At 36.4% G+C, this 26,411-nt stretch overlaps 1 protein-coding gene across 2 annotated transcripts in view; it reads right to left on the reverse strand.

The window, feature by feature from the left end:
• The window catches only part of TTC29 (tetratricopeptide repeat domain 29), a 216,446-nt gene that overhangs the window by 60,001 nt on the left and 130,034 nt on the right, over positions 1-26,411 (reverse strand). For both annotated transcript variants that reach the window (XM_058550163.1, XM_058550162.1), the window contains 2 exons: positions 19,418-19,541; positions 10,834-11,062 (listed from right to left, as the gene is read on the reverse strand). In XM_058550163.1, the coding sequence (XP_058406146.1) occupies positions 10,834-11,062; positions 19,418-19,541 (353 nt within the window). The remainder of the gene's footprint in view (positions 1-10,833; positions 11,063-19,417; positions 19,542-26,411) is intronic.

The following is a 26,411-nucleotide window of genomic DNA, read 5'->3' on the forward strand; positions in this document are numbered from 1 at the left end:
TGATCACTGCAGCAGGGAAAGAATCATCTGCAGGATCTCAGATGGGCTCTTCTCTGCTTAAGCCCAAAAGTAACTTTTGCCCATTGACCGGGACTAGTCACAGAGCTATGCCTAGTTGCCAGCTGCTGAGAAGTACAGTCTTCCATGTGCCCAGAAGAGTCAAGAACCAGATACTGGTAAGCACTTGTAATTTCTACTCCGTTAAACAATGGTTACTGAACCCTCTAAAAATTATATGCTATAATAGTAGGTTTTTCTGTAGAGAGGAGAGAGACCTTAGGTTTCATCAGATTCTTTAAGGAGAGAGTGATCTGTCATCTAAAAATTCTAATAAGCTTTTTTTTTTTTACAAAAAAACAGGTATAGATGGGGCTGGCCCAGTGGTGCAGTGGTTAAGTCCAGCACACTCCACTTGAGCTGCCCAGGTTCGCAGCTTTGGATCCTGGGCACACCACTCATCAAGCCATGCTGTGGTGGCAACCCACGTACAAAATAGAGGAAGACTGACAGAGATGTTAGCTCGGGGCCAATCTTCCTCAAGCAAAAAGAGGAAGATTGGCAAGAGATATTAGCTCAGGGCCAATCTCCCTCGCAAAAAAAAAAAAAGTATAGATTTATACTGAAGGAAGGAAAACTTTGAAATTTAGGAGTAGCTTAGAGAAGCTGAATTTTAGGGTAGATTCCATGTTTTGTTGAAGTTTTTTCAGACTTTAGAAGACTGGTCCATGTGTTGGCCTCATTATTCATAATTATCCTGAGCCACACTGCCTGAATGATTTCAATTACACTATATTAGAACTGTCCCAACTACTGGCAATAGGTAATCTTCCAACATTTAAAAAATCCTAATTGCTCTGACTAGGTTAAAGCACTTTCAGCAGTCAGTCATAGTATGGTGTGAATCAGTTCAATCAGATTGATTTCTTCCTAACAATGCTGATAACTTCTACACTCTGAAGGAATAAATGTCTTAGTTAGGAAAGGAGTTAAGTTGGGAGGAGGGGTAAGTAAATTTAGAACATGGGGCATTTTTAAGATCTGGAGAGAATGTCAGATTCTGAGATACTGCCTAATGCTTGAAAAATTAACTTAATAAAAAGTAGGTTATTCCACAAATAGTCCACAGTCCAGGTCATCCCTGAGCACTGTTATGTGCCAGGCATTGTGCTAGCTGCTGGGGCTACGATAGCAACCACATTTGCTACCCTGTGCTATGATATTGGGTCAGCACTACTTGACATTTTATTGTTAGAGTGCTTTTAGCTACAAGTAACATAAAACCCAGGTAAAAGTGGCTTAAGAATAGGAAAATTTATCTCACATTAAAAAAAAGTGGTGGTGGCAATTACAGAGTTAGTTTATCTAGCATGCAAGGATGTCATTAAGAATTCTAGATTCTTTCTATACTTTCTTGCTGCCATCCTCATCATTTTGATAGCTTAGTTGCAAGTTGGCCACAGCAGCTCCAGGCATCACATATTCACACATCAACATTTAAGGTCAGGAAAAAGGGAATCTCCTTGTCTTGCGCCCCTTTTTAAGAAGGAAGAAAATCTTCCTAGGAATTCCTCAGAAGCTTTTCTTGTCTTATATCATTAATTACATCTGTGTCACATATCCTCCCTAAAGCTCTCACTTGGCAAGTATAATGAGGTCATAGTGAATAGCTTATATTAGTAAATACTCAACCGTTGGGGATGGAGAAGGGCATAACTTCCTCCCAAGGACATGGCAACTTGAGGAGAGAGAACAATCAGGATTCTGTTAGCAGGAAAGAAGTTGGGCAATAACCATCAGGTAGGCAACCAACAGGGTCTTCCACACAGATGCATTATGTGATTGGAACCTCAAGGCAACCTTGTGGGGTAGGAACTGTCATCTCCCTTTATAGATGAGGTAACAGAGGTAAAGTCACCTAGGTCTACCAGCTATGAAGTGAAGGAGCTGAGATTCAAACAAAGAGATTGTCTGACTTCAAAGCCTAAATTCCTCACTGCACAGTATCTGGTGAATTTGGTCAAAGAAGACCACCCATCACTGAAAAACGCCTTTTCCAAATTCACAGCTTTGTCTCTAATGAATCTGCCTTAATTCTGTACTTTAGTCTGTTTGTCCAAAGAGCCTTAAAGAAGTGTTATTGTAGAGTATGACTAAGGAACTTTGAAGTAATTGTGTTCAAGATTATGTAATGATTCCGCGCTTAAATCTTTACTTTTTCCCTCCTTTGATATATGTCGATAGACTTGTAATATTATGGCAAAAACAATGAAAGGAATTATTATATGGGGTTTAGTGCAAATCATATTGAGGATATGACGCTTTTAAAACCCATAGTAATTCTTGCAGTTTTAAAGATTTCCTTAAATTCAATTAGAGTAAAATGAAATTTAAAAGCATAAGAATTCTCTCAGAAACCTAAGATTCATAGATTTAAAGAACAAAAAGAAATTCAAAGATCATATGGTTTAATCACCTCCCCATACTGCAATTTTACAAACGAGGAAACTTATTCAACACTGAAAACCTGGTTCACAAGGATGCGGGGAATGAAAGACTTAGTATATCAAATAATTATCTATTTGATATCCTACGTCACACATACAACAGTCTCACAATAATAAAACCAACATCAATACCAATCATATGACTACTGAAAACAGTTAAAGTGAGGGGTGTAGACTTTTTAGGATATAGCCAACTAGAGACATACAGTCAAGTTTCTTTGTTTTAAAGCCACTTGGAATATTTCCTTTCTGTGTGATTATATCACCAACTGGATACATATTTAGGATCATTCATTTTATTTTACTTTAGACCTTTAGAGACTGCTTTTTCAAAATTTACTTTTGTTAGGGCTCCTTGGAGAAATGGCTGATTCCAGATCTGAAGTCAAAGATGTATATGATGAGCTTGAAACAATTTCGCATACCTGATAGCAAGGAAGCCATCAAAACCCACAAAGCCTGCACCAGAGGCTGTTTGCGGGAGGCTGTGATGATTTGGGGCCAAAAGATACCCAGGATAAAAATAGAGCATTCAGCCTAAACCAGATCGTTTTTTCAATCTGAGAAAAGACAAGATGGAAATCAAAATAAATCCCCTTTAAAATAAATCTCACTAGGCAATGAGAACATGGCTGCAAAAACAGGGGGTTCCCAAAGAAGAGATTGATGGGGTGAACTCTACGAAATTCAGTCCAAATATCAAGCTATGGTGGTCCCCGAATAGGCAGTTGTCTGCCTGGTTGAAACAGAAAGTGCCTTTATAGAACCAGATTTCTCCATTTATTTATATTTAAATCCACCTTTGTTACAAACTCCACAATACTTTGCTATTATTTCTGCTTTCAACAGCCTATTTCTTAAAGCAATTTTAAAAGGAAAAATTATTTTATTTTTACTGACATATTTCTCATTTCCATGTTCTTCATTCCTTAATGTAGATTCAGATTTTTATCTAGATTCATTTTTCTTTCTGCCTGGAGGAGTTTCTTTAACATTTCTTGTACTGATGTGTTAGTGATGAATTCTCTCAGCTTTTGTTTGCCTGGAAAAAATCTTTATTTTACCTACGTTCTTGAAAGATTTTTTCACTGGGTATAGAATGCTAGGTTTGATTTTTTTTCTTTTAGTACTTTACATAAGTTGTTTCATTCTCTTTTGATTTATATTGTTTCCAGTGAGATTTCTGCCCCTATTATCTTTGTTCCTCTGTATGTAATGTATCTGTCCTCTCCTCCCTCTCCCCAACCTTAGATCCTTTTAAGATTTTTCTCTTTATCACTGGTTTTAGGCACTGTGATTATGATGTGCCTTGGTTTAATTTTTCTTTATGTTTCGTTTACTTAGGGTTCATTGAGCTTCTTGGATCTGTGGGTTTATAGTTTTCATCAAATTCAGAAAAAAATCAGCCATTTATTATTTCAAAAAAAATTTTTTTCTGTTCCCTTCTCTTTTCCTTTCCTCTGGGGTGTCCAAATTACTCACATATTAGGCTTCTTGAAGATGACTCTCAGTTATCTGACATGCTCTATTCATTTCCTTTCAGTATTTTTTCTCTGTATTTCATTTTGGATAGTTTCTATTGCTATGTCTTCAAGTTCATTGATCTTTTCCTCTGCATTATCTAATCTGCTGCTAATCCCAACCAGTTTCTTTTTCTTCTTGGACATTTTATTTCTTACTTCTAGTTGGCTATTTTTAATATCTTCCCTGACTCTACTCTAGAAGTTTAATTTTTCCACTACTTCCTTGCACATACGGAATATAGACCTTTTTTTTTTTTTTTTGGTGAGGAAGATTGGCCCTGAGCTAACATCTGTGCCAGTCTTCCTCTACTTTTGTATGTGGGATGCCGCCACAGCATGGCTTGATGAGCAGTATGTAGGTCTGCACCTGGGATCCGAATCTGTGAACCCCAGGCTGCCAAAGCAGAGCATGCAAACTTAACCACTACGCCACTGGGCCAGCCCACAGAATATAGTTTTAATAACCTTTTTATGTCCTGGTCTGCTAATTCTATTATCTGTGTCATTTCTGGGTCAATCTCTATTTATATATTTTCTCCTCTCTATGAATCATATCTTTCTGCCTCTTGGCATGTCTATATAACTTTGATAGGATGCCAGATATTGTGAATTTTACCTTGTTGGGTGCTAAATATTTTTTATTCCTATAAATATTATCGAATTTTGTTCTATGATTCAGTTAAGTTACCTAGAAACAGTCTGATCTTCTTGTTCCTAGTTTTTATGCTTTGTTAGGTGGACCAAAGTAGCCTTTCAACTAGAGCTAATCTGTCACTACTATTGAGGTAATGCCCTTATGAGTCCTCCACCTCATGTCCCATGTCTTATGTGGTTTTCCCATTCTGGCTGGTGAGAGCACAAACTATTCCCAGCTCTCTCCGAGCTTAAGTGATTGTTCTGCCTGGTCCTTTTGGGTGTTTCTTTCCCTAGCCTTTGGTATCTTCTTTACAGGCACATACTGATCAGTATGCAGCTGAAGACTCTGCAGGTCTCTGCAGCTCTCTCCCTATGCAGCTCTTTCCTTTCCAGTACTCTTTGCTGTGACCTCTCGCCACCTTGGTTCCCTGGACTCCCAATTCAGTCTTCTCAACTCACTGAGTCTGTGGGGCTCTGCCTTGGTTCCCCACCCCTGTGGTAGGGCCTGCCAACTTTCTCCAGGCAGTACACTAGAAAAAACATGCAGCTCAGCTCATTTGTTTCCCTTTTCTTAGGGATCACTGTCTTGCACTGCCTGTTGTCCAATTTCTGCAAATATTTGTCTGATATATTTTGTTTGTTTCTTTAGTTGTTTAAGAAAGGAGGGTAAATCTTTTCCCTATTACTCCATCTTGGCCAGAAGTCACGTCCCACCTGTTTCTTTTCACTGTGAATATTTTTATTCAGACTTTAATTTAAAATGTAATCATTTTAGGGGCTGGCCCCATGGCATAGTGGTTAAGTCTGGCATGCTCCACTTCAGTGGCCTGGGTTCACGGGTTCGGATCCCGGGCGCAGACCTACACCACTTGTCAAGTCATGCTGTGGCAGTGACCCACATATAAAATAGAGGAAGATCTGCACAGGTGTTAGCTAAGAGTGAATCTTCCTCACCACACACACACACAAATGTAATCTTTTCAAATGTTAAACATGGCTTTTACTAACTATAAAGTTATATGTAAGAAAGTACAACACTTGTAAAGAATCCTGAACTAGAATTCTAGAGAACTAGATTATAGATCCATTTTGTCTTTCAGATTATTGCATGCCTGCATTTCTCTGGACCTGAGAACATTTGAAAATAAATGTAGATCAAGCAATTTCTTTGGTACCACACAACTCAATCATTTCATGATTCTATAAAACTCAAAAAAGTTCAAGATGATTTTAACTCATTTCCAGAAGATAGAAACAGGCTGTAGGAGTGGTATCAGATTTAGGAGGGCAGAGACAGCCACAAACTAAAGTGCAGGAAGAAGAGATAATGGTGAGTAGAGAACCAGGAAAATTCAAAAATTAGAGGTCCCAGGAACAGTGGGGAAAGGGTAGGAGTTGAGGAAATGCTGAGGGGAAGTATGACATAGGGTTGAAAATAGGAGGATAAATTGAAAGTCTGAGGGTGACATGGTTCAGTAGGTTTAGCAACCTCAACAGTGCCAACCAGGAAAAAGTAAAATTTCATATGACACCAGATCTCTAGAAACTCCTTTATTATAAATTCTAGCAGAAGGGTCAAATATTTACACCTGGTATTTGTATAGCTGTTTGATATATTATAATATTAATAATAAAAATAATACTAATAATAAAAATTAGAAAATTCCCTTTTGTGGAAACCCACAAAACCAGTGTTTAGGGGGGACAAACAACAAATAAAATGCTCACAAAATCTAGATTGCACTCTTAAGAGCTATAAAATACCATATTTCTTTAGAAGATGCTTTTACTGAGGAATTGTGGTCAGTTCCAGGGGAATCTTATCAATGATCTATTTCAAACCTCAGATAACAGGCTAAAGAGACTTGAAGTGAAATCTTTTGCCAAAAGTCACAAAGCTAATTAATGTTCAATATGGTATTAGAACCCAGGTCATTGACTCTTAACAGCCTGTCTCAATGACACCAAGCTGCCAGTAGGGTGAGCTTTGATTCAGTCATATTTTTCACCAAAATCTCCTTTTTATTTGTCATGTTTTTGAACACTTCATTAGAGACAGAGGTTTGCTCTGTGATGAGAGGATGATATAAAATCTGCTTGCTGACTTTTTGGTGAATTTATTAACATTCTCCTCATTGTTAGGGTTATTTAACAAACAGAAGTAGATGATCAAAGTATAATAGACATGAGACTCAATCGTGAATGTGGCTTTTTCACATTCTTTAAGAAGGTTGAGTTCATGAATAAAAAATACAAGCAAATAATAGGGTAGGAAAATGTGGCTCAACATTAAACCAAGGACTCAACATTAAGCCAACATAAACCAAGGGCTGAGAGACAAATTCATGATCTTGATTGCTTTTCTTTAAGCATATTAAATGATTCATAAAACTAGGGTGATATTTTTGGCACTCAACGAAACCTTTACACACCATTTTGTAGAAAACAGTGTCTTTAAGTACTGACTAGCCATTGTATTCTTCCATTTCTATACTCAGGACTTGCATCCTATTTCTCTGATATAATTTACATTTGGCTACCACAAGAATATGCATTAAAATTGTGGTACTGATTTTATCAGTGAAGTGGTTAGAATGTTGGCATTTAAATGGCTATAATTACATTTCTAGGTTAACAGTACTATTCAGTTGAATAAGGAAAGATTTTGCTTCTGTGTTACTGTTCCACATCTGGGTTTGTAATCTCCAAAAGGCAAGATAAACTAGCTTTTCATTCAAAAAAACAAATTTCATAATTGTAGAGATAATGGTTCTAGTAAGTAAAATAAACTATATTCTGGAGAAATCAGCAGAAATTCATAGGTCTTTAAGCCTTCCAGAGCCAGCCAATTTCTGCTGCTTTAGGCTTGAATAATTTTATCGAACTGCAATAAATTTGAATTCCCCTCTAAATTCTTAAATTTAGGAGGAGAATCTATTCTTATTTTGCTATTGGAAAGGAAAGGAGGAATATGAAATCATTCCAACCATATCTAAGAGTATTAGAATAGTATGAAGATTCCTCGATTTGCTGTGTTCCCTCTGAAAGGTACAAAGATGAGAGATGATTGCAGGTGAATCAGTGTTCTATTTTATCTAGAGACCTGAGTGCTCTCACTGCTCTATTCCCTTAGGGGGTCATGTTCCTCTGCTTAAAAGAATATTGCCAGCTCTGTGAGCTAATGATTTGTTTGGAGGATGTAAGTCTCAGAGGTGAAGGTAACTGCACAGCTTTTATAACGTACCTTACAAATCTTTTGATCTGCTGTTTTCTGAATACATGGGACCCCTCAATAGCAAGATTAAAGATGCCTCTTAGAGAAGAAAGGCAAAATTTGAAAGCCTAAAAGCTCCTCAGATTTCCAAATAATATTTCTGTATTTCTTCATTTTGTCAACATCGTACTTGGCGTTATCCTGCATTCATGTGATAATTGGATGGGAATCAAAATATAGTATTGGATCATTAGGGTTTCTTCCTATTTTCCAAGGAGGTGGGGAACTATGAATCTTGTTTTCAAAAGTGGTTAGTGCAAACTAGTTTATGGCTACGACTTACATATTCATTTTGACTTCTATTTAATTTGACAAACATTTACTTGGTACCTACTAGATGTCAGACATTGTGCCTTCTTTTGTAGGGAATACCAAGAATCAGGACCTGGTTTCAGGGACTCTACTCTCATCAAGCAGATAAGCCAATTACGGAAATGGCCATGACAGGATGCAGCATATGAGAAATGAATGCTTGGAGAGAAATGAATGACATTCAGTGCGAGAGCAGAGAGAAGAGACAGTATGCAAGAAAGAGGGGCATCAGGGAAGATTTTAGCATTTGAGAAGGAGCTTGCAAGATGAGTGAGATTCCCTGGACGGGGACTGAAGCCAGAAGTAAGGTGATAATAACGTATGTTGTGTGTGTGTGTGCGCGCGTGTGTGTGTGGTGGGGGGAGGCAAGAGAGGTGGTTAAAAAAGATTGAGAAGCTTGTACTTAACTTGTAGCCAGTAGGGAGCCAATGCAGATGTTTAAGCAGAGCAAAGATAGAATAGTAAGAGTTGTGGTTTAAGAAATATTTTTGAAGCATTTTAAAGCAGATCTTAGTGTTTTTTGAGATAAAAATATGTCTATAAACAAGCAATTGTGTTTGATAATGTCCTATAGGTTTTACTTCCAAATAGAACAACTACCACTAAAAATGTTAAACAAGCCAATAGGTTAGAGAATTAGCTTCTCAAAATTATTTTTCACTGTTATAATGGTGTAGCTCATCCACGCATAGATTTCTAATCTCAGTCAAATGAATCAGTAAGGGGCGTACTTTTATAGCATTGTAGAGAATTTAATCTTTTCCACCATATGAATAGCTGAGTTTTTCGTGTCTGAATAATATTTTGGAATGCTTTTTTTTGTTCTGTTCTTAAGTCCTTTAGAACACAACACACCCTTACAAAAAAATGGAGAAAGAAAATGTGAAAAAAATAAAAAAATAAATACCTTTTTTATTAGAGTAAACAAAAGCAAAAGAGATTTTTTAAAAGCCAAAAACAGGATTACAGCAAATAGACACATGGCTCTGATCAGAAGCTACTTTTGAGGAGTATTTTTTTCATGATTATCATTGTGAAGGTTAGAGTCTATGCAAGATAAAGCTGAAAACATGAGTAGCTCAACTTATTTTCTACCAAATAATCTAATAGATGGATCATATTTCCTCTGCTTTATCCCCTGGGCAGGAAAAGTGAGAGCCTAAAGAGAAGATAACTCAAAACTACAGAACAAACTCCCAAATATATGACAAGACAACATCCTGCAGTAAGCAAAATGTTACCTAAAAGTGGTTAGTTAATAGTTCACTATAAATATTTGGGGGCATTTCAGCACTTTGAAACTCAACGAGCCATCTGTTTTTGAAGTTTTCATCTTGTTTTCTCTTACTGTGCATATATTTGGACTGAGACCTTTGCTTATTTTATCACTAGAGGACAGACGGTGGTAAGTGGTATTATATTGATGTAAAAAAGTCAATAAAATTCCTTTGTGACAAATTTACTATTTATTCTATGGAGGAAATAAATACCAAAACAGATTATTGTTTCATCTAAAACACTTAAGAAAAAAAGAGTTCCAAGTAGGAGATGCTTCTGCACATCACAAAATTTTGACTTTTGATTCCACTTGAGTTATCCCAAAATACTTAAAATATTTTTCTCTTAAAAGTTTGATTTGAAAACAAATAATTATGTAATCCAAAGGTCTTTCATAGGCAGTACCGTTAAAAAAATTTTTTTTTAAATATCCTGAAGTTCTTAACTGGGGACTAGAGCCTAGTCAAGTTGACACATAAAACTGACCCTCACATCCCCTGCAGTTATTTGTTTTTAATTATTTTGACTAATTATCACAAGAAAAGTATATAGGAAAAAAGTTGAATTAAGATAAATAACTATCAAATATTTTCTAAATTAATATTCCAACTTGAATTGATCAAAGATAGGAAAATGTACCACCATCAGAAAAGTACAGGTGTAATACTAATTAGCATCTATAAACACTTGCTCCTGTCAATCAGGTACAACATTGACCAGATATTTTTTAAAAACATAAACTTATTTCACATTTCTTACAATTGACCAGTACACATGGTTGAATATTTAAGAAAAGTGAAAAAAAAAAGCATAAGCATGATGATTTATCAAGCTGAACAAATCATTACCACTTTTTTTTTTTTTTTTTTTTGCTGAGGAAGATTCACCCTGAGCTAACATCTATTGCCAATCTTCCTCTTTCTTTGCTTGAGGAAGATTAGCCCTGAGCTAACATCTGTGCCAATCTTCCTCTATTTTGTATGTGGGTTGCCACCACAGCATGGCTGATGTATGATGTAGGTCTGCACCTGGGAACCAACTCACGAACCCAGGCCACCACTGAATTGGAGCATGCCGAACTTAACCACTACACCACAGGGCCAGCCTCATTACCACTATTTTATGCTTTCCTTAAGCATCAAAGATACATATAGTATGAAAGTACTCCAACATTCACATAACAATGAATAAATGAAATTACCACTAAGATTAAAATCACCAATGGCTGAATAAACTTTTACAATGAAAATGACATATGCACTAAGAATGATAGAGTCTAAAGTGTTTTCAAAAACCAATGCCTTACCAATGATTGGATCAGGGGCAATGTTGCTTCTACTCTCCTTCCATGACAGCAGGTAGTCAAGGCTGGTGAGATCTGCACACTCTATATAATTCTTCACCGACTGCATCATCTGATGAGCTCTCGCTATTCCGTAATGAACTTTGGTCTCATCCATCAGGGGCATGTTTGTGAGCTCTGCTGTTGTGTCAAAAGCTTGCTGGAAGTATTCAGAAGCTTTGTTGTAGTATCCCTAAAGATGTAAGAGAAATCATTTTTTGCTTAATTTTTATTTTACCATTCTGCATATCTGCCCACTTTGGCACGTGCCACACTGATCTTTCAACAGTTAGAGCAGTTCATCTTCAAGAAGAAGGAGATGGCCAGTAGGGTCTCAATTAGAATAAGGTTCTTCTGAAAAGTGATTACTAACTATGCAATATCTTGAAGTTAATTGACTAAGAAAGCTGTATGTACCAGGTTGAACTGTATGAAACTTAAGTTTTTTGGATTAAAAAAATGGTCAAATATTAGCATTTTCTTATGGTTCACCCTAATATATGGTAGCAAATAGAAGTTTGGGAAAGAGGGAACCAATTCACATTGATTTGGATGGAATTTTCTTACTCATAGCATTGAATTTACCTAAAAAAATTTTTTTTTTTTTTTTTGTGAGGAGATCAGCCCTGAGCTAACATCCGCCAATCCTCCTCCTTTTTTGCTGAGGAAGACAGCCCTGGGCTAACATCTGTGCCCATCTTCCTCCACTTTATATGGGACGCCGCCACAGCATGGCTTACCAAGCAGTGCATCGGTGCGCGCCCGGGATCCGAACCAGCGAACTCCGGGCCGCCGCAGCGGAGCGCGCGCACTCAACCGCTTGCGCCACCGGGCCAGCCCCCTAACAAAATTTTTTTAACCAGCTTTTTTTTTCAGTCACAGCCAGAAATCATTTTCAGCCAACTGGTTTAATTAATGGCCAGTGAAAATAGATGTATATATCTGCCGATTCCGTTATTACTCACGTTCTCCCACGTGCACATGCCATTCTTGACTGATAATGTGGAGGTATCCAAGACTTCTAAAAAATATGATCTTGATAGCACTAGCATAACTCAAATGATTATTTAAATGTCTATCTCTTCTCCTAGTCCTTTGCAACATTTTAAGTTGCAAAAATTCCATGTTTTTTCTTCTTTTGTCATCCTCACCTCTCCTTCCAAAAGCTATTGTCCATAAGTAAACAATGTTTACCTAATTCTTATGAAGTGTCAGGGTCAGTGCTAAGTACTTCAGATGTATTATATCATTAGCCTTCAGAGGTCACCCGATGAGGAAATATTATCTTTATTTTACAAATAGTGAATTTGACCCTCAATGCTGAGACTATCTTCTGCCAGCCCCCGGGTCTTCTGAAAATCCTCATTAAAAACTCCTCCCTCAAAGGAGGGTATTATTTTTAGGATTGAGCTATACTAGTAAAGACTCTAGGCAACAAGATTTCCTTTCTTTATTGACTTAGAACCCTTTGGGCTCCATCTTCTCTCTTCTCTCCTTCCCTGTCCTTCCCCCTCACCTCTCCTCTCCTTTCTCTCTTTCTCTCTCTCATACACACAAAAACATGCATGCACACTCTTGTCAAAAGAAACTCTTACAAGAGAGAATGTTCTACTATGAGTTTTCAAGTCATTTTCTCACAATATTTTATGAATGAACTGGAAATAAAAAACACCACAGAAACAGCTTGATACCATATGCTAGTATAGGTAAAATGCACACTCAAGTCCACGCACCTATGTATAATCATTGATTTCAGAGAGCAGTCAAACTGATTGAATAAAGAAGTTGCTAGCAAGGTGAGGAGTGGGAGAAATAGGGCTTATGTGACAGTTATGTTATATACATGAGCAGCACATAGAACACTATGTTATATGCCCACAAGGACAGTTTAAGCAAAGCATTTATTAAAATGGTTCACTCCAATTTTTAAACAGACTATCTCTATATTATACCAACGGTATAGAATTTTGGAAATGATAATTATGTGATGTGATAGAGGTGCCAACTATCACTACAATAGCAATCATATTACTATATATAAAAGTATCAAATCAACATGTTGTATACTTTAAATTTATACATTTTTATGTCAAATATATTTCAATAAAAATAAAAAATTAAAAAAATATATATATACCAACAGTAATTTTTGTTGAGTTGAACTATTTCTTCTCTTGTTTCAAAGTATAAAACATAGAAGTTGTATGAGAATAAGATTACTTAATTAGGAAAAAAGAAAACTGTATCAAAGATATTTGTATGCCAATTAAATAAATTGTACAATTGAGAAACAACATGAATATTGAAGATGAAATTATACTAGTTAAAATTATAGATTGTCTTGCTAGACATCAAAGATATAGAACAAAATAAATGAAAATATATGGCTAGACCAAACATTTCTATTTTTAAGAACAGAGAAGTATAAATATCTAATTATTGTTCAGTTATAATTCTGAGCTTTAGGCTATTTATTGTTTTAGGTGAGTCTCAATTAGGAAAATCAGGGATCATAACTAATGGACATATATTTGAATTTCCAGAATTACTTGTATACATGATGTTAGAATGAACTCACTCATTCGTCCATTCATTCATTGAGCAACTACTATGTGCCAGGCCCATGCCAGGCAGTGGAGACTCAAGAGTGAACAGAGTTTATGGTCAAGTAGGCAAGCCTGCTGCTAGTGGAAGTCTTTGTATGCCTAAAACTTTCATTAGATATTATTTAACAAATGTTTCTTTTCCCCTAAAACAGGAGCATTATAATTAGGTAATTATTCTTCCCCCAAATTATGCCTAGTATTCAATCATTAGACACACCCTCAACCACCGTAAAACTTGTATCAACCTAAATTTCTCTAGTTCAAAACACTATTAAGGAAATACAACATTAATTCTTCTCAAATGCAAGAAGTTTTATACATACCATTTAGGAATGAGATTTCATTAATGTGCATTGTATTTCCAGATTTTTAATTCTTAAAGAGTTTAATATCTAAATTTAATCTCTTCTCCAAAGGTTCTGTCTAACCTTCCACAATTCCTTTCTGCTATCAGTTTAATCTCGATGCTATTATAAAATTCAGAAGATTCCAGTAATTAATCCTGGCAATCTTAAATATGAGTTTGAGAATATACAAGTGAATTTACACACTTCACTTAATTTATGCAATTAAATACATCTTATTGGAAAACATGACTTTGTTTAATGTCGTCAACATCACTGATAAGCAGTTAGTGGACATTTTCAGGACAGGATCTTGATGACATCATAGATCTTGAAACAAAGTTTGCATTATTACACTATAACATAGAATTTTCATGTGTTATTCTGATTCTTACCAGATATTTCTCAGTGTCTAAAATGTCACTCTATCCAATGGGAAGTTCAAAATAAATGGGCATTTTCTCAGTACCAAGGAAGAATCATTTCTTACACATTTTCCCTACTATTTTAGTGTTGGAACTATCATTGTTTTAACTATGCGATTATTCTCTGATCTTATTAGAGAATGAGACATTTCATAAAGGGTCTATACCTAGTCATTTTCCCCAAAACATTCTCATTTGACCCCTTTACATTAATTATATATTTTCAATTAAAAGTCCATCAAAAGCTCATGTCAGGAAGGTGGGATGGGTGGCCCATCTTCCATGATTATATTCTAAAAGGTAAACTAATTAGGATAAAGGATATTTTTAGGATGTGTTAACTTTAATTATAATAACACTATAATAATTAGAGAAAATAGTAACTCCATTATTTTTCCAAACATAGTTTTGTGTTGTTATTGCGGTCTTATAATAATATTATTTCTTAGAAATTATTGTTAAGAATACAATTAGAATACATTGCATGAATAATATGAAGCCAGAAAAGGTATCATGAGGGCAGCTTATAAAAGGCCTCAAAAGGTAGACTGACAAGTATCAGCATTATTAGATTTGCTTTTAAAGATTCAGTATAAGTTTTCAAAATGCTAAAATATTGGACAAAGTGAAATAGAAGTTTGGAATTTCAAAAGTGAGAGAATACTACTCTCCAGTGGTATAAAATTGGTTACAAATTTATTGATTGATTCAATGAACTCACATATTTTTGCTCACAAACTCTGTGCCAGGTTCTCTTCTAGGCACTGGAATAAAATAATAAACAAGGCAGATATGGTCCCTGTTCTTATTAAGCTTCCATTCCAGCCAAATTAAACAAGAAAAATATAAATAAGAAAACTATGAGATAAGTGCCACACGGAAAATTAACGTAATGTTAAAGAGTGACCTGGTGGCTACTTTTGATTTGGTTACCGAGAGAAGGCCTCTCTCCAGATGTGGCATTTAACTGAGATCTGAACGACAAGAATTCAGCGATGTGAAGTTCAGATTGGAAAGCATTCCATGTGGAGCAATCCAGCTAAGGCAGGAAAAAGCTCAGCGTGTTTGAGGAACTCCACAAAAGTCCATTTGGTTGTGGTGGAGTGGACGAGAAGGTCAGTGGGAGGCAACAAAGTCAGGGATTGAGGGGGCCGCATCTCACCTAGACTGTTTCAGGACAGAGTGAGGATTTGTATTTATGTTCTCAGAAGAAAGAGAAGTAATGGAAGCATTTTACGCAGAGAGCTAATAGGGTTTTATTTACATTTGAAGGATTACTTGGGCCTCTGTGTGGAGGCAGGATTACATGGGGGAGGAATGGGGAAATGGATTTGAGCTTATTGCAGTAGCACAGGTGAGAAAATATAGTGTCATATACTGATGTGGTGATAGTAGCAGACAGAGAGAGAAGTGGGTGGATTTGAGATGTGTTTTGGTGCCCTAAAGGTCAGGGTTTTCCTCTGGATTGGATATGGAGCAAGGTGGAGAGAAGAATCAAAGAATATCCAGATTTTTGGCTTGAGCAACTGGGTTGATGGACAATGAGACCATTTATTAAGATGGCGAAGATTGGGGAGGATTAGGTCAAGGGAAGGAGGAATCATGTTAAGTTTGAGATGTCTGTTAGACATCCAGGTAGAGATGCTAAGTAGGCAGTTGGCTTTACAAGTTGGGAGTCCCAAGGAGAGATCAGGGTTGGAGATACAAATTTGAGAGTCATCAGCATGTGGATGGTATTTAAAGCCACCAGCCTGTACGAGGTCAGACAATGGGAGCTCATAGATTGAGAAAAGAAAGTTGCCTACAAAATGCCTGAATAATATTCTGAACATTAAGTTGGTAGAGGAATAGAATTTAGGGCAAAGACAATGAGTTCAGTTTTTAATAGGTTATATTTGAAGAGATCTAAGTGAATATGTCAAGTAGCCAGTACGGATGAGTCTGGAATTGACGGGAAAGATCTGAGTTTGAGATATTAAGAAGCGGGGCCGGCCAGGTGGCGCAAGCAGTTAAGTGCCTGCGCTCTGCTGTGGCGGCCGGGAGTTCGCAGGTACCGATCCCGGGCGCGCACCGACGCACCGCTTGTCGAGCCATGGTGGCGGCGTCCCATATAAAGTAGAGGAAGATGGGCATGGATGTTAGCCCAGGGCCAGTCTTCCTCAGCAAAAAACGAGGAGGATTGGCAGATGTTAGCTCAGGGCCGATCTTCCTCACAAAAAAAAAAAAGAGATATTAAGAAGCTAAGTGCTGTTGTGAACTCAATATGTGCTAGGAACTCTACTAGGTACTATGTACATATTTTTAAATGTATAATCCTTATATAGCTAGTCTTCAAGGTATCTTGTTATTGACATTTGAAAGATGAGGAAACTGAGAATCAAAGAATTAACTTGCCCACAGTCATAGTTAATAAATAGCTGAGTGCAGATTTAAATTCAGGTGGGCAAAATTCAGTGCGGCTCCCTTGTGCGGCTACAATTGCCTTCACGGAAAAGCTTAATGGATAGCACGTGGTGCAAATGGCTTGTGAAATTGTTCAGCTATGTAACTGGAATAAAGGCATTTAATGTACTCAGGAAACATCCACAAGCAACTGAATAGTAGAAACGTTAAATATTCCTTGTCAATGTTTTCCTAGGAAATGGCTTTGCAGAACTAGAGGGAAATTCAGAATGTCATCAAGCTATCACCTTGTCTGAAAAAGACAAGAAGGAAAAATCACTGTCACCTAGTTCTAATAAATCCACTTAGTTATACATTTTCAAATCATACTCTTAGTAATGATTGAACAACTCAGAGTCAGCCTAAGAAGTCACTGGTAGGTTTTCTGACTTAAGAAGTGTCAGCAAAGAATCACAGTAATGCACAAAAATGGAATGTAACATTAACAATTTTAGTACCAAATCAAGCTTTGTTTCGAAGTCTGTGATGTTATAAAATTATTATAGTATTATGTTCTTAATACTATACTATTCATCAGTGACCATTTATTACATTAAAATATAAGGAATCACTAAGGTGTATGAATCAACTTGTATACTTGAAGATAGCATGAATACCTGGGATCCTTCAAATTTTATATTAGAATAGGGATAAATTGGTAAAAAATTAACTTTTGGTATTTGACACAGCCTTTGGATATTATTCATGTCTCTAGCCTTTAGATACTAAACTATTCTTCAAGAATTAGTAATCAGAGAATAAAATACATATTGATGAGATACACACTCTTGGTAAAAAAGTTGAGAAAATACACGTATAAAAATATTACCCCTCAGAAAGGTTTTTTGTTTTATTTTCTTTATGATTTCTGTAATTAGGAAATTATAGGCTGATACTTGATGTTCATGTTCTACTAAAGGACTGAGTTCTGGGTATTGTTCAATGGTAGGGTAAAACAATTTGTGCCTTTTGCACTTCTGTTTTGAAGAACAATCCCTTTGAAAAGTAAGACTATATATTTATTAGGAATGTCAATTCTGCCACTGTGGGATAAGCTCCACTAGCAGACTGTAAGCCTTACAAGGGCATAAGCCTTGTCTTTTTTTCACCACTGTTTCCTGAAAAGTAAACAAAAGGAAATACAAAATCGAGAGAGGAGTCACCAGAGGCAAGGAGCAGCACCAGAGAGACAGGGTATCAGAAGGGGCACACAGCAGAGAGAAAGACCTGGGGGCAACAAAATGGAGGCCACAAAGAAAGATGGGAAACAAAGTGGGGGAGACCGGAGGGAGAGGACAACGGGGCAACTGAGGGTGAGAGAGTGATGTCAGAAAGACAGGAGCAGGAGAGAAGGGAGCAAGGTGAGTACAGGAGGAGGAGAGAAGAAGGAGGGTGACAGTCAGGAGAAAAAGGGGGGTTTATGATTGTACGTGATAGGAGAGAGGGGAGGCGAATGAGCCAGGGGGAGCAAGAGAGTAGGGTATAAAAAGAAACGAGATACCCAATTTGAAAGCACGTTTCCCATAGCGGGAACTAAAGATAGTCGTTTCATTTATTCAAATTAATTTCCAACTCTATTTCCTTAAAAAAAAAAAAACCTAAATGATTCTGAAATCATCAAAATCAATTATATGGCAAATAAAAGACTGTAGTGGTTAAGAGTAGGGGTTTGAATACCACTGCCACCTAGAAGCTTGGAGACTTGGGGCAGGTTACTTAAACCTTCTTAACCTCGGGACAAGGGGATTGTATGACACTCATAAGGGTGTGGAGAACAATGATGGCTACCACTTATGTAGATGGCACTCAATTCCCCGCCAGGTGCTATTCTCAGTGCTTTACATATACTAACTCAATACTCACAACAACCTTAAGAGGTGAGAAAATTGAGGCATCTAGAAGGTAAGTAACTTGTTCCAGATCAGAGATCTTGTCAGTGAAAGAGCTGGGCTTTCAACCCAGTCTGGTCTCCGAGTTAGTGGTTTTAATCAGTACATACACAGCCTCTCAAAATGATTAAAACAAGGTGGATAAACACAGTTTGAGAATGTAACTACCCTCAAAAATGATAGATCCTATTCATGATCAAAAGAGCAATCATAACTAAAGAAGCAAGCCTCTTTCACATGGTTTCTCAAGGAGAATCTGGGTAATAAAAGATAAAGTCAGGAGAAAATAAATCAAAAGTTCATCACAACCAACGCATTTCGCTAGTAACAGCCTCTTGAATGAGATACTTTTATTTTAGACTTTTTTCTCTTCTTTCACAAAGCCAATCTATTGCTAGAATTCCATATTTCCTTCAGAATTACTCTTGCGATTCACCTTTCTTCTTCCGAGGGACCCAGCAGGGGCATTACAGCTGGATTAATAAAATAATAATTCGGGGCAAGAGAGGTGAATGTTAGTGTTAGCAGATAAGAGCCAACTGTCATAAGGAAATTCTTTTGAGTTGAAATACACTAATTGCTCTTCAAATCCAAAACCACTTAGAATCTGCATTGGCTGTGAAGACGTGAATCAGTGTTAGCAGCTTGTGGTGATTGTGCCCAAGATGGCACTCAGGTCCTGGAAGAAGAGGAAGCAAGAGGCATTTCTCCTCCCAGTCAGTCACTGCCTTGTCCTGCAGTCCTGGGGCCACTCTGCATAACATGTTGTGGGAAGGATCAAATGGGAACAGAATTTTAAAACGGCAAATTTTTCCCTGTAAGCAAGAAACACATATACTCACTTTTTTATTGTAGATGTCCCCAAGCATTGTACTTGCTCTCACAACATCTAGGCTTTGAAAATTGTTTCTTGCAATTTTCACAACTTTTTCCAAGTACTTAATTGCTTCTGTCATCTCTCCTTGGCTAGAATAAATAAAATAGGAAACGATTGGAATATCATCTCAATGTTACAGTAAAAAGAAGATATTTTGTGTTTTCGCTTTTGAAAGTGCAAGATGGTTATCAGGATAACGATATGTAAAGTGTAAATTAAAAAAATATGTGGCTTGTCTTTGTTGGAGTATACAGTGGGTTAAAACCTAAACCTTTAACCCCTCATGCATTGCTGGTGGGATTCTAAAACGGCGCAGCTGCTCTGGAAAACAACTTGGTGGTTCCTCAAAAATTTTAATATACAGTTAACCATATGTTCTAGCAATTTCACTCTGGTGTATACCCCAGAGAAATGAAAACATATGTCCACACAAAAACTTATACACAAATTTTCATAGCAGCATTATTCTTAATAGCAAAGAAATGGAAACAACCAAATGTCTATCAATTGAATGGATAAGCAAAATGTGGTATATCCATACAATGGAATATTATGCAGCCGTAAGAAGGAATGAAGTAGTAATATATGCTACAACATGGATAAATCTTGAAAACATGCTAAGTGAAAGAAGCCAGTCATAAAAAAACACATATTGTATGATTCCATTTACATGAAATGTCCAGAATAGGCAAATCCATAGAAACAGAAAATAGGCTAATGGTTACCAGAAGCTGGGGAGAGGGGGTAAGGGGGAGTGGCTGCTAATGGGTATGAGGTTTCTTTTCAGAGAGATGAAAATGATCTGAAATTACATAGTGGTGATGGCTGCACAACTCTGTGAATATACTAAAAACTGTTGAATTGTAGACTCTAAAAGAGTGAATTATATGGTATACGAATTGTATCTCAATAAAGCTATTATTTAAAAAAAAAAAAAACCTTTAAAAAGGTTGAAATTTTCCACACTCCTTTGCAAATGAAGCCAGTCCTTTGCAGGGAGGCATGTGTAATTCGCGAAACACCTGCTGGAGGTATAACAAATACGATGAAAATGGAGTATTCTGAAATCCCCCAACCAGGACTCCAAGGAGTGAGAGAGAGATATAGCCACAAGACGGAAGGAGCCTGGTTTCTGGAAGGCATGGCATGAGCATCCAGCAAACTGCAAAAATTTATATAAGCAAGAAATAAGATTTTATTGTGATACACTACTGAGATGTTAGAAATTAGAGCAACTCAAATTACCAAAACCGAATAAAACAAGCGACTATTTTTTTTTCTTTCATATAGAATAGAGGGGCCCATCATTTTAAAGATTTCAATGAATTATATTCAGAAACTTCTATTATTTGAATTCTGCTCTTATTTTATAAATCTGAGTCCCAACTACACATTAGTTCCTCATGATCTGAATGGCACCCCGGAGGTACAAATCTTAGTTTCACATGAGTGAGAGCCAAACTTGAGTAAAGGGAGAGAGGAGTGGAAAGAGTCTAAAAATCTCTCTAAAAGAGATAATTATTTGAAAGCCAGTTTAAAGAGACAGGCTCTTTTAGGAGCCAGTTGTCACGATGTCCTACGTGAAGAATACTTGGGGCTCACTGAGAGAGGTACATGCTCATACAGCAAATGAGATTAAGGATCAAGGTGAAAAATATTTAAGCAACCAAAGAGATAGACAGGAATTTTTGACAACAGCTGTATCCAACGTATAATATGCTGTGACTGCCTTTGCAGAGGCAGTTGAAGCCAAGGTCCAGCTCAAGAAATATTTGACTGCTGATTCAGGGACGTGCCATAAAGAATTAAAATGTTACGGACAAAGCAAGAAGTGATTTCAAAATAATGGCTCCAAATTAAGTAAGCTGAAAAAATTCAATATCTCTTGAATGTCTGGAATCTGCTTTTTGGTCAATGCCTAAAACAGAATGGTGAATCTGAAATTATATGTAATTCCATTGTTAAATCATGTCAAAACCGATGAAATGCTTTATTAATGTGACAAAATCCAGAATTTAGAGATTTAAAAATAACAGAAAAACCTGTAATTGTGCTCTTCAATGGAGTATAATAAAGGAGAAACTCTTACTTAACCTGAATGTCTCTGAGGCCCTAGAACTACCCCGTTTTGCTTCCATAGGTCAGCGTTCCCAGTGAGCACCTGTGCCATGACCCTGAATAAATCACAAGATGAAATTCTGAAATGCAGAGGCTGTTTTGCAGTTGAGTGGCTTCTTGCATGGGCATTTCTTTATGTTTATACAGCAAAGTTTTACTCATAGGAGCTCCAGGTAGTATAGTGACAAATGTGGCATATAGAAAAGCTTTGCTACAAATTTTTAAATTGTTGCAATTATAGAAAAACTTAGCAATATTAATATCATATTTCATTGATTCTAAACCCCACATTTCCCCCAAATTTAACATTTCTGAAAGCAGGATCTTTTACAACAGGTGGCATCTTATAATTTCTGTCAGACAGGGAGCAGTCAAGTCATAGTTGTTGCTGTAGGGATGAACTAGGTTTATATTCTTGAAGATGACCCAACAATTGCAATGCCTTGATCTTTCTATCAACAACTATTTGAAGATAATTTCAGGAAGGAATACAAGGACTGGTTGTTTTCTAAAAACCTTTCATTGAAATCTTCCAAGGGACAAGAAAGTGCCAACTTCAAAACTGGCAGATTGAGTGTCCATGACTTGAAAGAAAATACTGGAGATGATATTGGAGTGCTATTTTAAGAAAGGCTATATTACCAATGTTCTTGAGGACATAAAAGATGATATGTATGGGAAAAAAAGGTAGTGACAATTCTGAGTTTAAAAGTGATTCAGAAGAATTGGACCTTGAATGCAAAGATGTTTGAGGAGTATAATACATTTATTTTGTTTATATTTTCTTTTTACATGAATGCTCAAGGGTAATTATCAAAAATATCTTTGTGGAAATGAGTCTTAAATAGCTCTTTTATTAAGCATAAAATCAAAATTCTAAGTGATAAGAAAGTATTATGTCACAGTTTAGTTAGAATATTTTTCTCTCTTGGTAGCATATAAGGTGCATCTTCCAGTAGAAAGAATCTTACATTTAGTGAAATCTGAGAATAAAGCTACTTCTACAGTATAATAGACTACAGTATTTCATTGGCTAGTAAATTTTTGTAAAATTTTCTAGGAAGTTTAAAATTCACATTGAATTTATATATACATAATGTGCCTACAACATAATGAGATGGAACAACTCTAAAACTCCTCTAATTACTTTGTAGTTCTAATAAATCTCTATCTGTATTGATTTGTTTTATTTAATTTTATGCAAAAGTTACCTTACCTAATTTTTCGTGCTTGTGTTTATTCATGCGTGTAGAGTCATAAAGTGATCAAATATTCAACAGTGTTCTGCTTGTATGATGGGCATCAAAATATCAACAGTTCTAATCTTACGAATTCATTTGCAAAATGGCACTCATTTTCCTAGCTGCCGTTAAAGCAGCAAAATTTAACATTCACCCAAATCTCTGAGCAAACAGATCTCAACTCAGAATCATTTTTTCCATGGATGTCTATAATAGATAATTGATGAGCTATATTATTACCATATGCAACGAACAGTTGAGAAAGCATTCCTTGAAAAAGTAATATAAAAGGTAATATTTGATTTTTAGTGGCAAGAATTTCAGATTTTTCACATCAGAAATAGTCAGTATATGGAATAAGTAATTTCATGCTAAAACATTTTAATAAGTTTAGAATATTCATAAAATAATCCCATGAATGGGGTGCATGTGCTAGAGTCCTTACTGGGCAAATTAAAAATAGTTTGGCTGTTTTACAAAATTAACTAGAATCAGATGGAAAATTATGCTTATAACGGGGAAGAGTTATCTAAGATTAGAACTCATATTCAACTTGGAAAAAATGTCAAGCTGCCTTTAAACACTGACTAAAATTAAATATTTTGTCCACATGCTATTTTTCTATGTTCTGCATGGGAATAAACACAGCGGTTCTGTGCATTATTATTCCATAGTCTTTGATCTATACTAAGTATTTAATGAAACTAGTCTTCGCATGTCAAAAAAAAAGGGAGGAATTGTATGGTATATATCTTAATAAACCTGTTATTTTTTTAAAAAATAAAACCTTTAAAAAGTTCATAAATGGTGAATGGTAATTTGTTCATGCAAGCATCCCTCAGCAGTGAAATCTCAGGTATCACAAAAGTCACCTATACAGGTGTTGTGCATATACTGGTAAAATGCTTAGGAAGACATACAGTTTCTAGCAGAGTGCCTGGCATATACTAGGTCTTCATATATTTTTGAATAAAGGAATGGTTGAAAATTTGGGAAGGGGAGCACTTATGCAATACACACAAAAGTTGAGCTTCCACAACCCAAGTGTCCATCGACAGGTTATTGGATAAAGAAGATGTGGTATGTATATATATACATATACATATATATATACATATATATATAATGGACTACTACTCAGCCATAAAAAAGACAAAATCATCCCATTTGCAACAACATGGATGGACCTGGAGGGCATTATGTTAAGTGAAATAATTGAGAGAGAGAAAGACAAACACCACAGGACTTCACTCATATGTGGAATATAAACTAACACACGGACAGAGAGAACAGTTTGGTGGTACCAGGGGGAATGGGGTTGGGGGGTGGGCACAAGGGGTGAAAGGGCACATTTATATGGTGATTGACAAATAATAATGTACAACGGAAATCTCGCAATTTTATAAACTATTATGACATTAATTAAAAAAAAAAGTTAAGCTTCCAGGGAAAGCGTGACTATCTTGGTCATTGGATATTTGGAGTCCATGACTGTAAACTCCTGTCTCCTTGATATTTCAGTAACATCAAGTACATCTTTTTATTTCAGTAACATCAAGTACATCTTTTTATTTCAGTAACATCTTTGAGAGACTATCAAATGCCCTAGAATGTGCTAGTTGCTGGAGAATATGGATCTTGCCTTAAGAGTTTCACCGTCAATGTGGAGAGATAAATGTATACATTCATACATGGGATTAACTGTGACAGGTACTATGAACTGTCTATAGTGCTTTGAAACCTGGATCACATACATTTAAATACCTTCACAAGAGCAAGTCTAGTGTTTGTGGGGTAAATTTGGTCTTAAAAGGCAGCCAAAAGGATTTGGAGCCAAATGAATGAATAAAGAAAGCATCTATATAAATTTGAAAAATTACAATATATATTGTATTATGTAATACGTATCTTTGAATTTTGAACTGCATAAAATGTTTAGTGTGCTTATAGATTCACAGGCTCCTTGCTCTATGCCCATGTTTCTTCCTCCTCCAGCCTTGCCCAGGTCTTCAACATAGGTTGGGAGTCCCTGCTGTTAACGTTCCATCTTTCTCCGCATGTTTCTCTCTCTCTAGTGTCTACGCACTCTCATCTGATCTCTGTTCTCTCACTTCTCCTGTGTCTCTCATTTGCCCAGATATCTCACTGACATTGAGGTCTCTGCCTACCGAAGGCTGGCTGTTTCCAGAGTTCTGTCCAAGGCCTTGCTCTCCTCTCCCATTAAATGCTAACTATGGGCAATTTCATAAACCACTATGGCGTGCCCTGACTCCTATATGCACATGTCTGGCAAATCTATATTTCTAGCCCTGATTTTTCCCCTGTACTTCTCATCCATATCTCCAATTGTACAGACATACTAAGCACGCAAAGGAAAACAGTTCCTTCTAAGCGATGTCATTTAATGATGAGGCTGATGGCATTTGGGGAATTTCTCTTTCTGCAACTCCTTCATGGTGCAGCCGTAGGAAGCATCCATAAGTAATTTAATAAATTTTGTTCCAAAAATGAGGTTACCCATAGAGATTATTTACCATGTTTTCTAAATGTGACTCTAAATCCTTTTGGCTGTTTCCACAGATCCAAACCACCTCTCAACAACGATGTACCGCTACAAGGGCCATTCAGAAGAATATGCCACAAGCTCAGAAGCATTTCAAAGGAGTTTAATTTTAAACAGGTAGCGGCAGGATTAGAGGCATCAACTTGCATAACCTCGCAAGGTTTGATGAGGACAACATTCATTTTCATAGATAAGCTGTGCATGTTTGTAAAAATAAGTTAGATTGCTTTAAAGTCACAGTGCGCTATCACTTTATGGTGGATTTTAGAAAGATTTAGGTTTGAATTCCAGCTTGGGCTCTTGGATGAATAACTTTGATCACATCTGCACTCTTTCTCAGCTTCAGTTTCCTCATTTTGAAAATGGCCACAAGTTGTTGTGAGATGAAAAGTTACATACATGTATAGCCTGGCGCATAGTAGCAATTCAATAAATGGCAGCTAGTATTATTATCACCTCTCAGTGAAATAAAAAGCTACCATACCCACAGCTCTCTACTTGATATTATTTACCACTAGCCAAGAAGAGAAGTCAACTTAGTTAAGCATTACTTTTTGAAAATCTTCCATTATGCAATGAATTAAACACCATAATGTGAACATACACTCTGTAAGACAGATAGGCACATAAAGACCTGGCATCTATTTTCTAGGGGGCAGGGTCAAAGAACTAACACATTTTGTTTACTTGAGTATCAGGTATGATCAAATGCATTCTTTTTTCCTTTCTTTTTGATAAAAGAATGCTCTACCTATCAGAAATAGAATGGAATTTCACATTCCTGAAGTTGTGAATACTGCTTTTTATGATTCTGTTCTCACTTTTTCATAACAAAATTATGAATAATCTTCTTCCACATTGAGGTATAGCTCAATTCTCCAGAAAAATTATAAATAGTTTGAGGAATATTTCAAATGCAGACACGGAGTAAAATACTATGAGAGGTGCACTCATTACTTTAAGTATTTGTTTTGTGGAACAACTAAAATGGTATTGAGAGAGATCAAGAGTATAAAAATATTAATAAATAAAATAGT

The sequence above is a fragment of the Diceros bicornis genome, chromosome 11 (assembly GCF_020826845.1).
Source record: "Diceros bicornis minor isolate mBicDic1 chromosome 11, mDicBic1.mat.cur, whole genome shotgun sequence".
Taxonomy (NCBI): domain Eukaryota; kingdom Metazoa; phylum Chordata; class Mammalia; order Perissodactyla; family Rhinocerotidae; genus Diceros; species Diceros bicornis.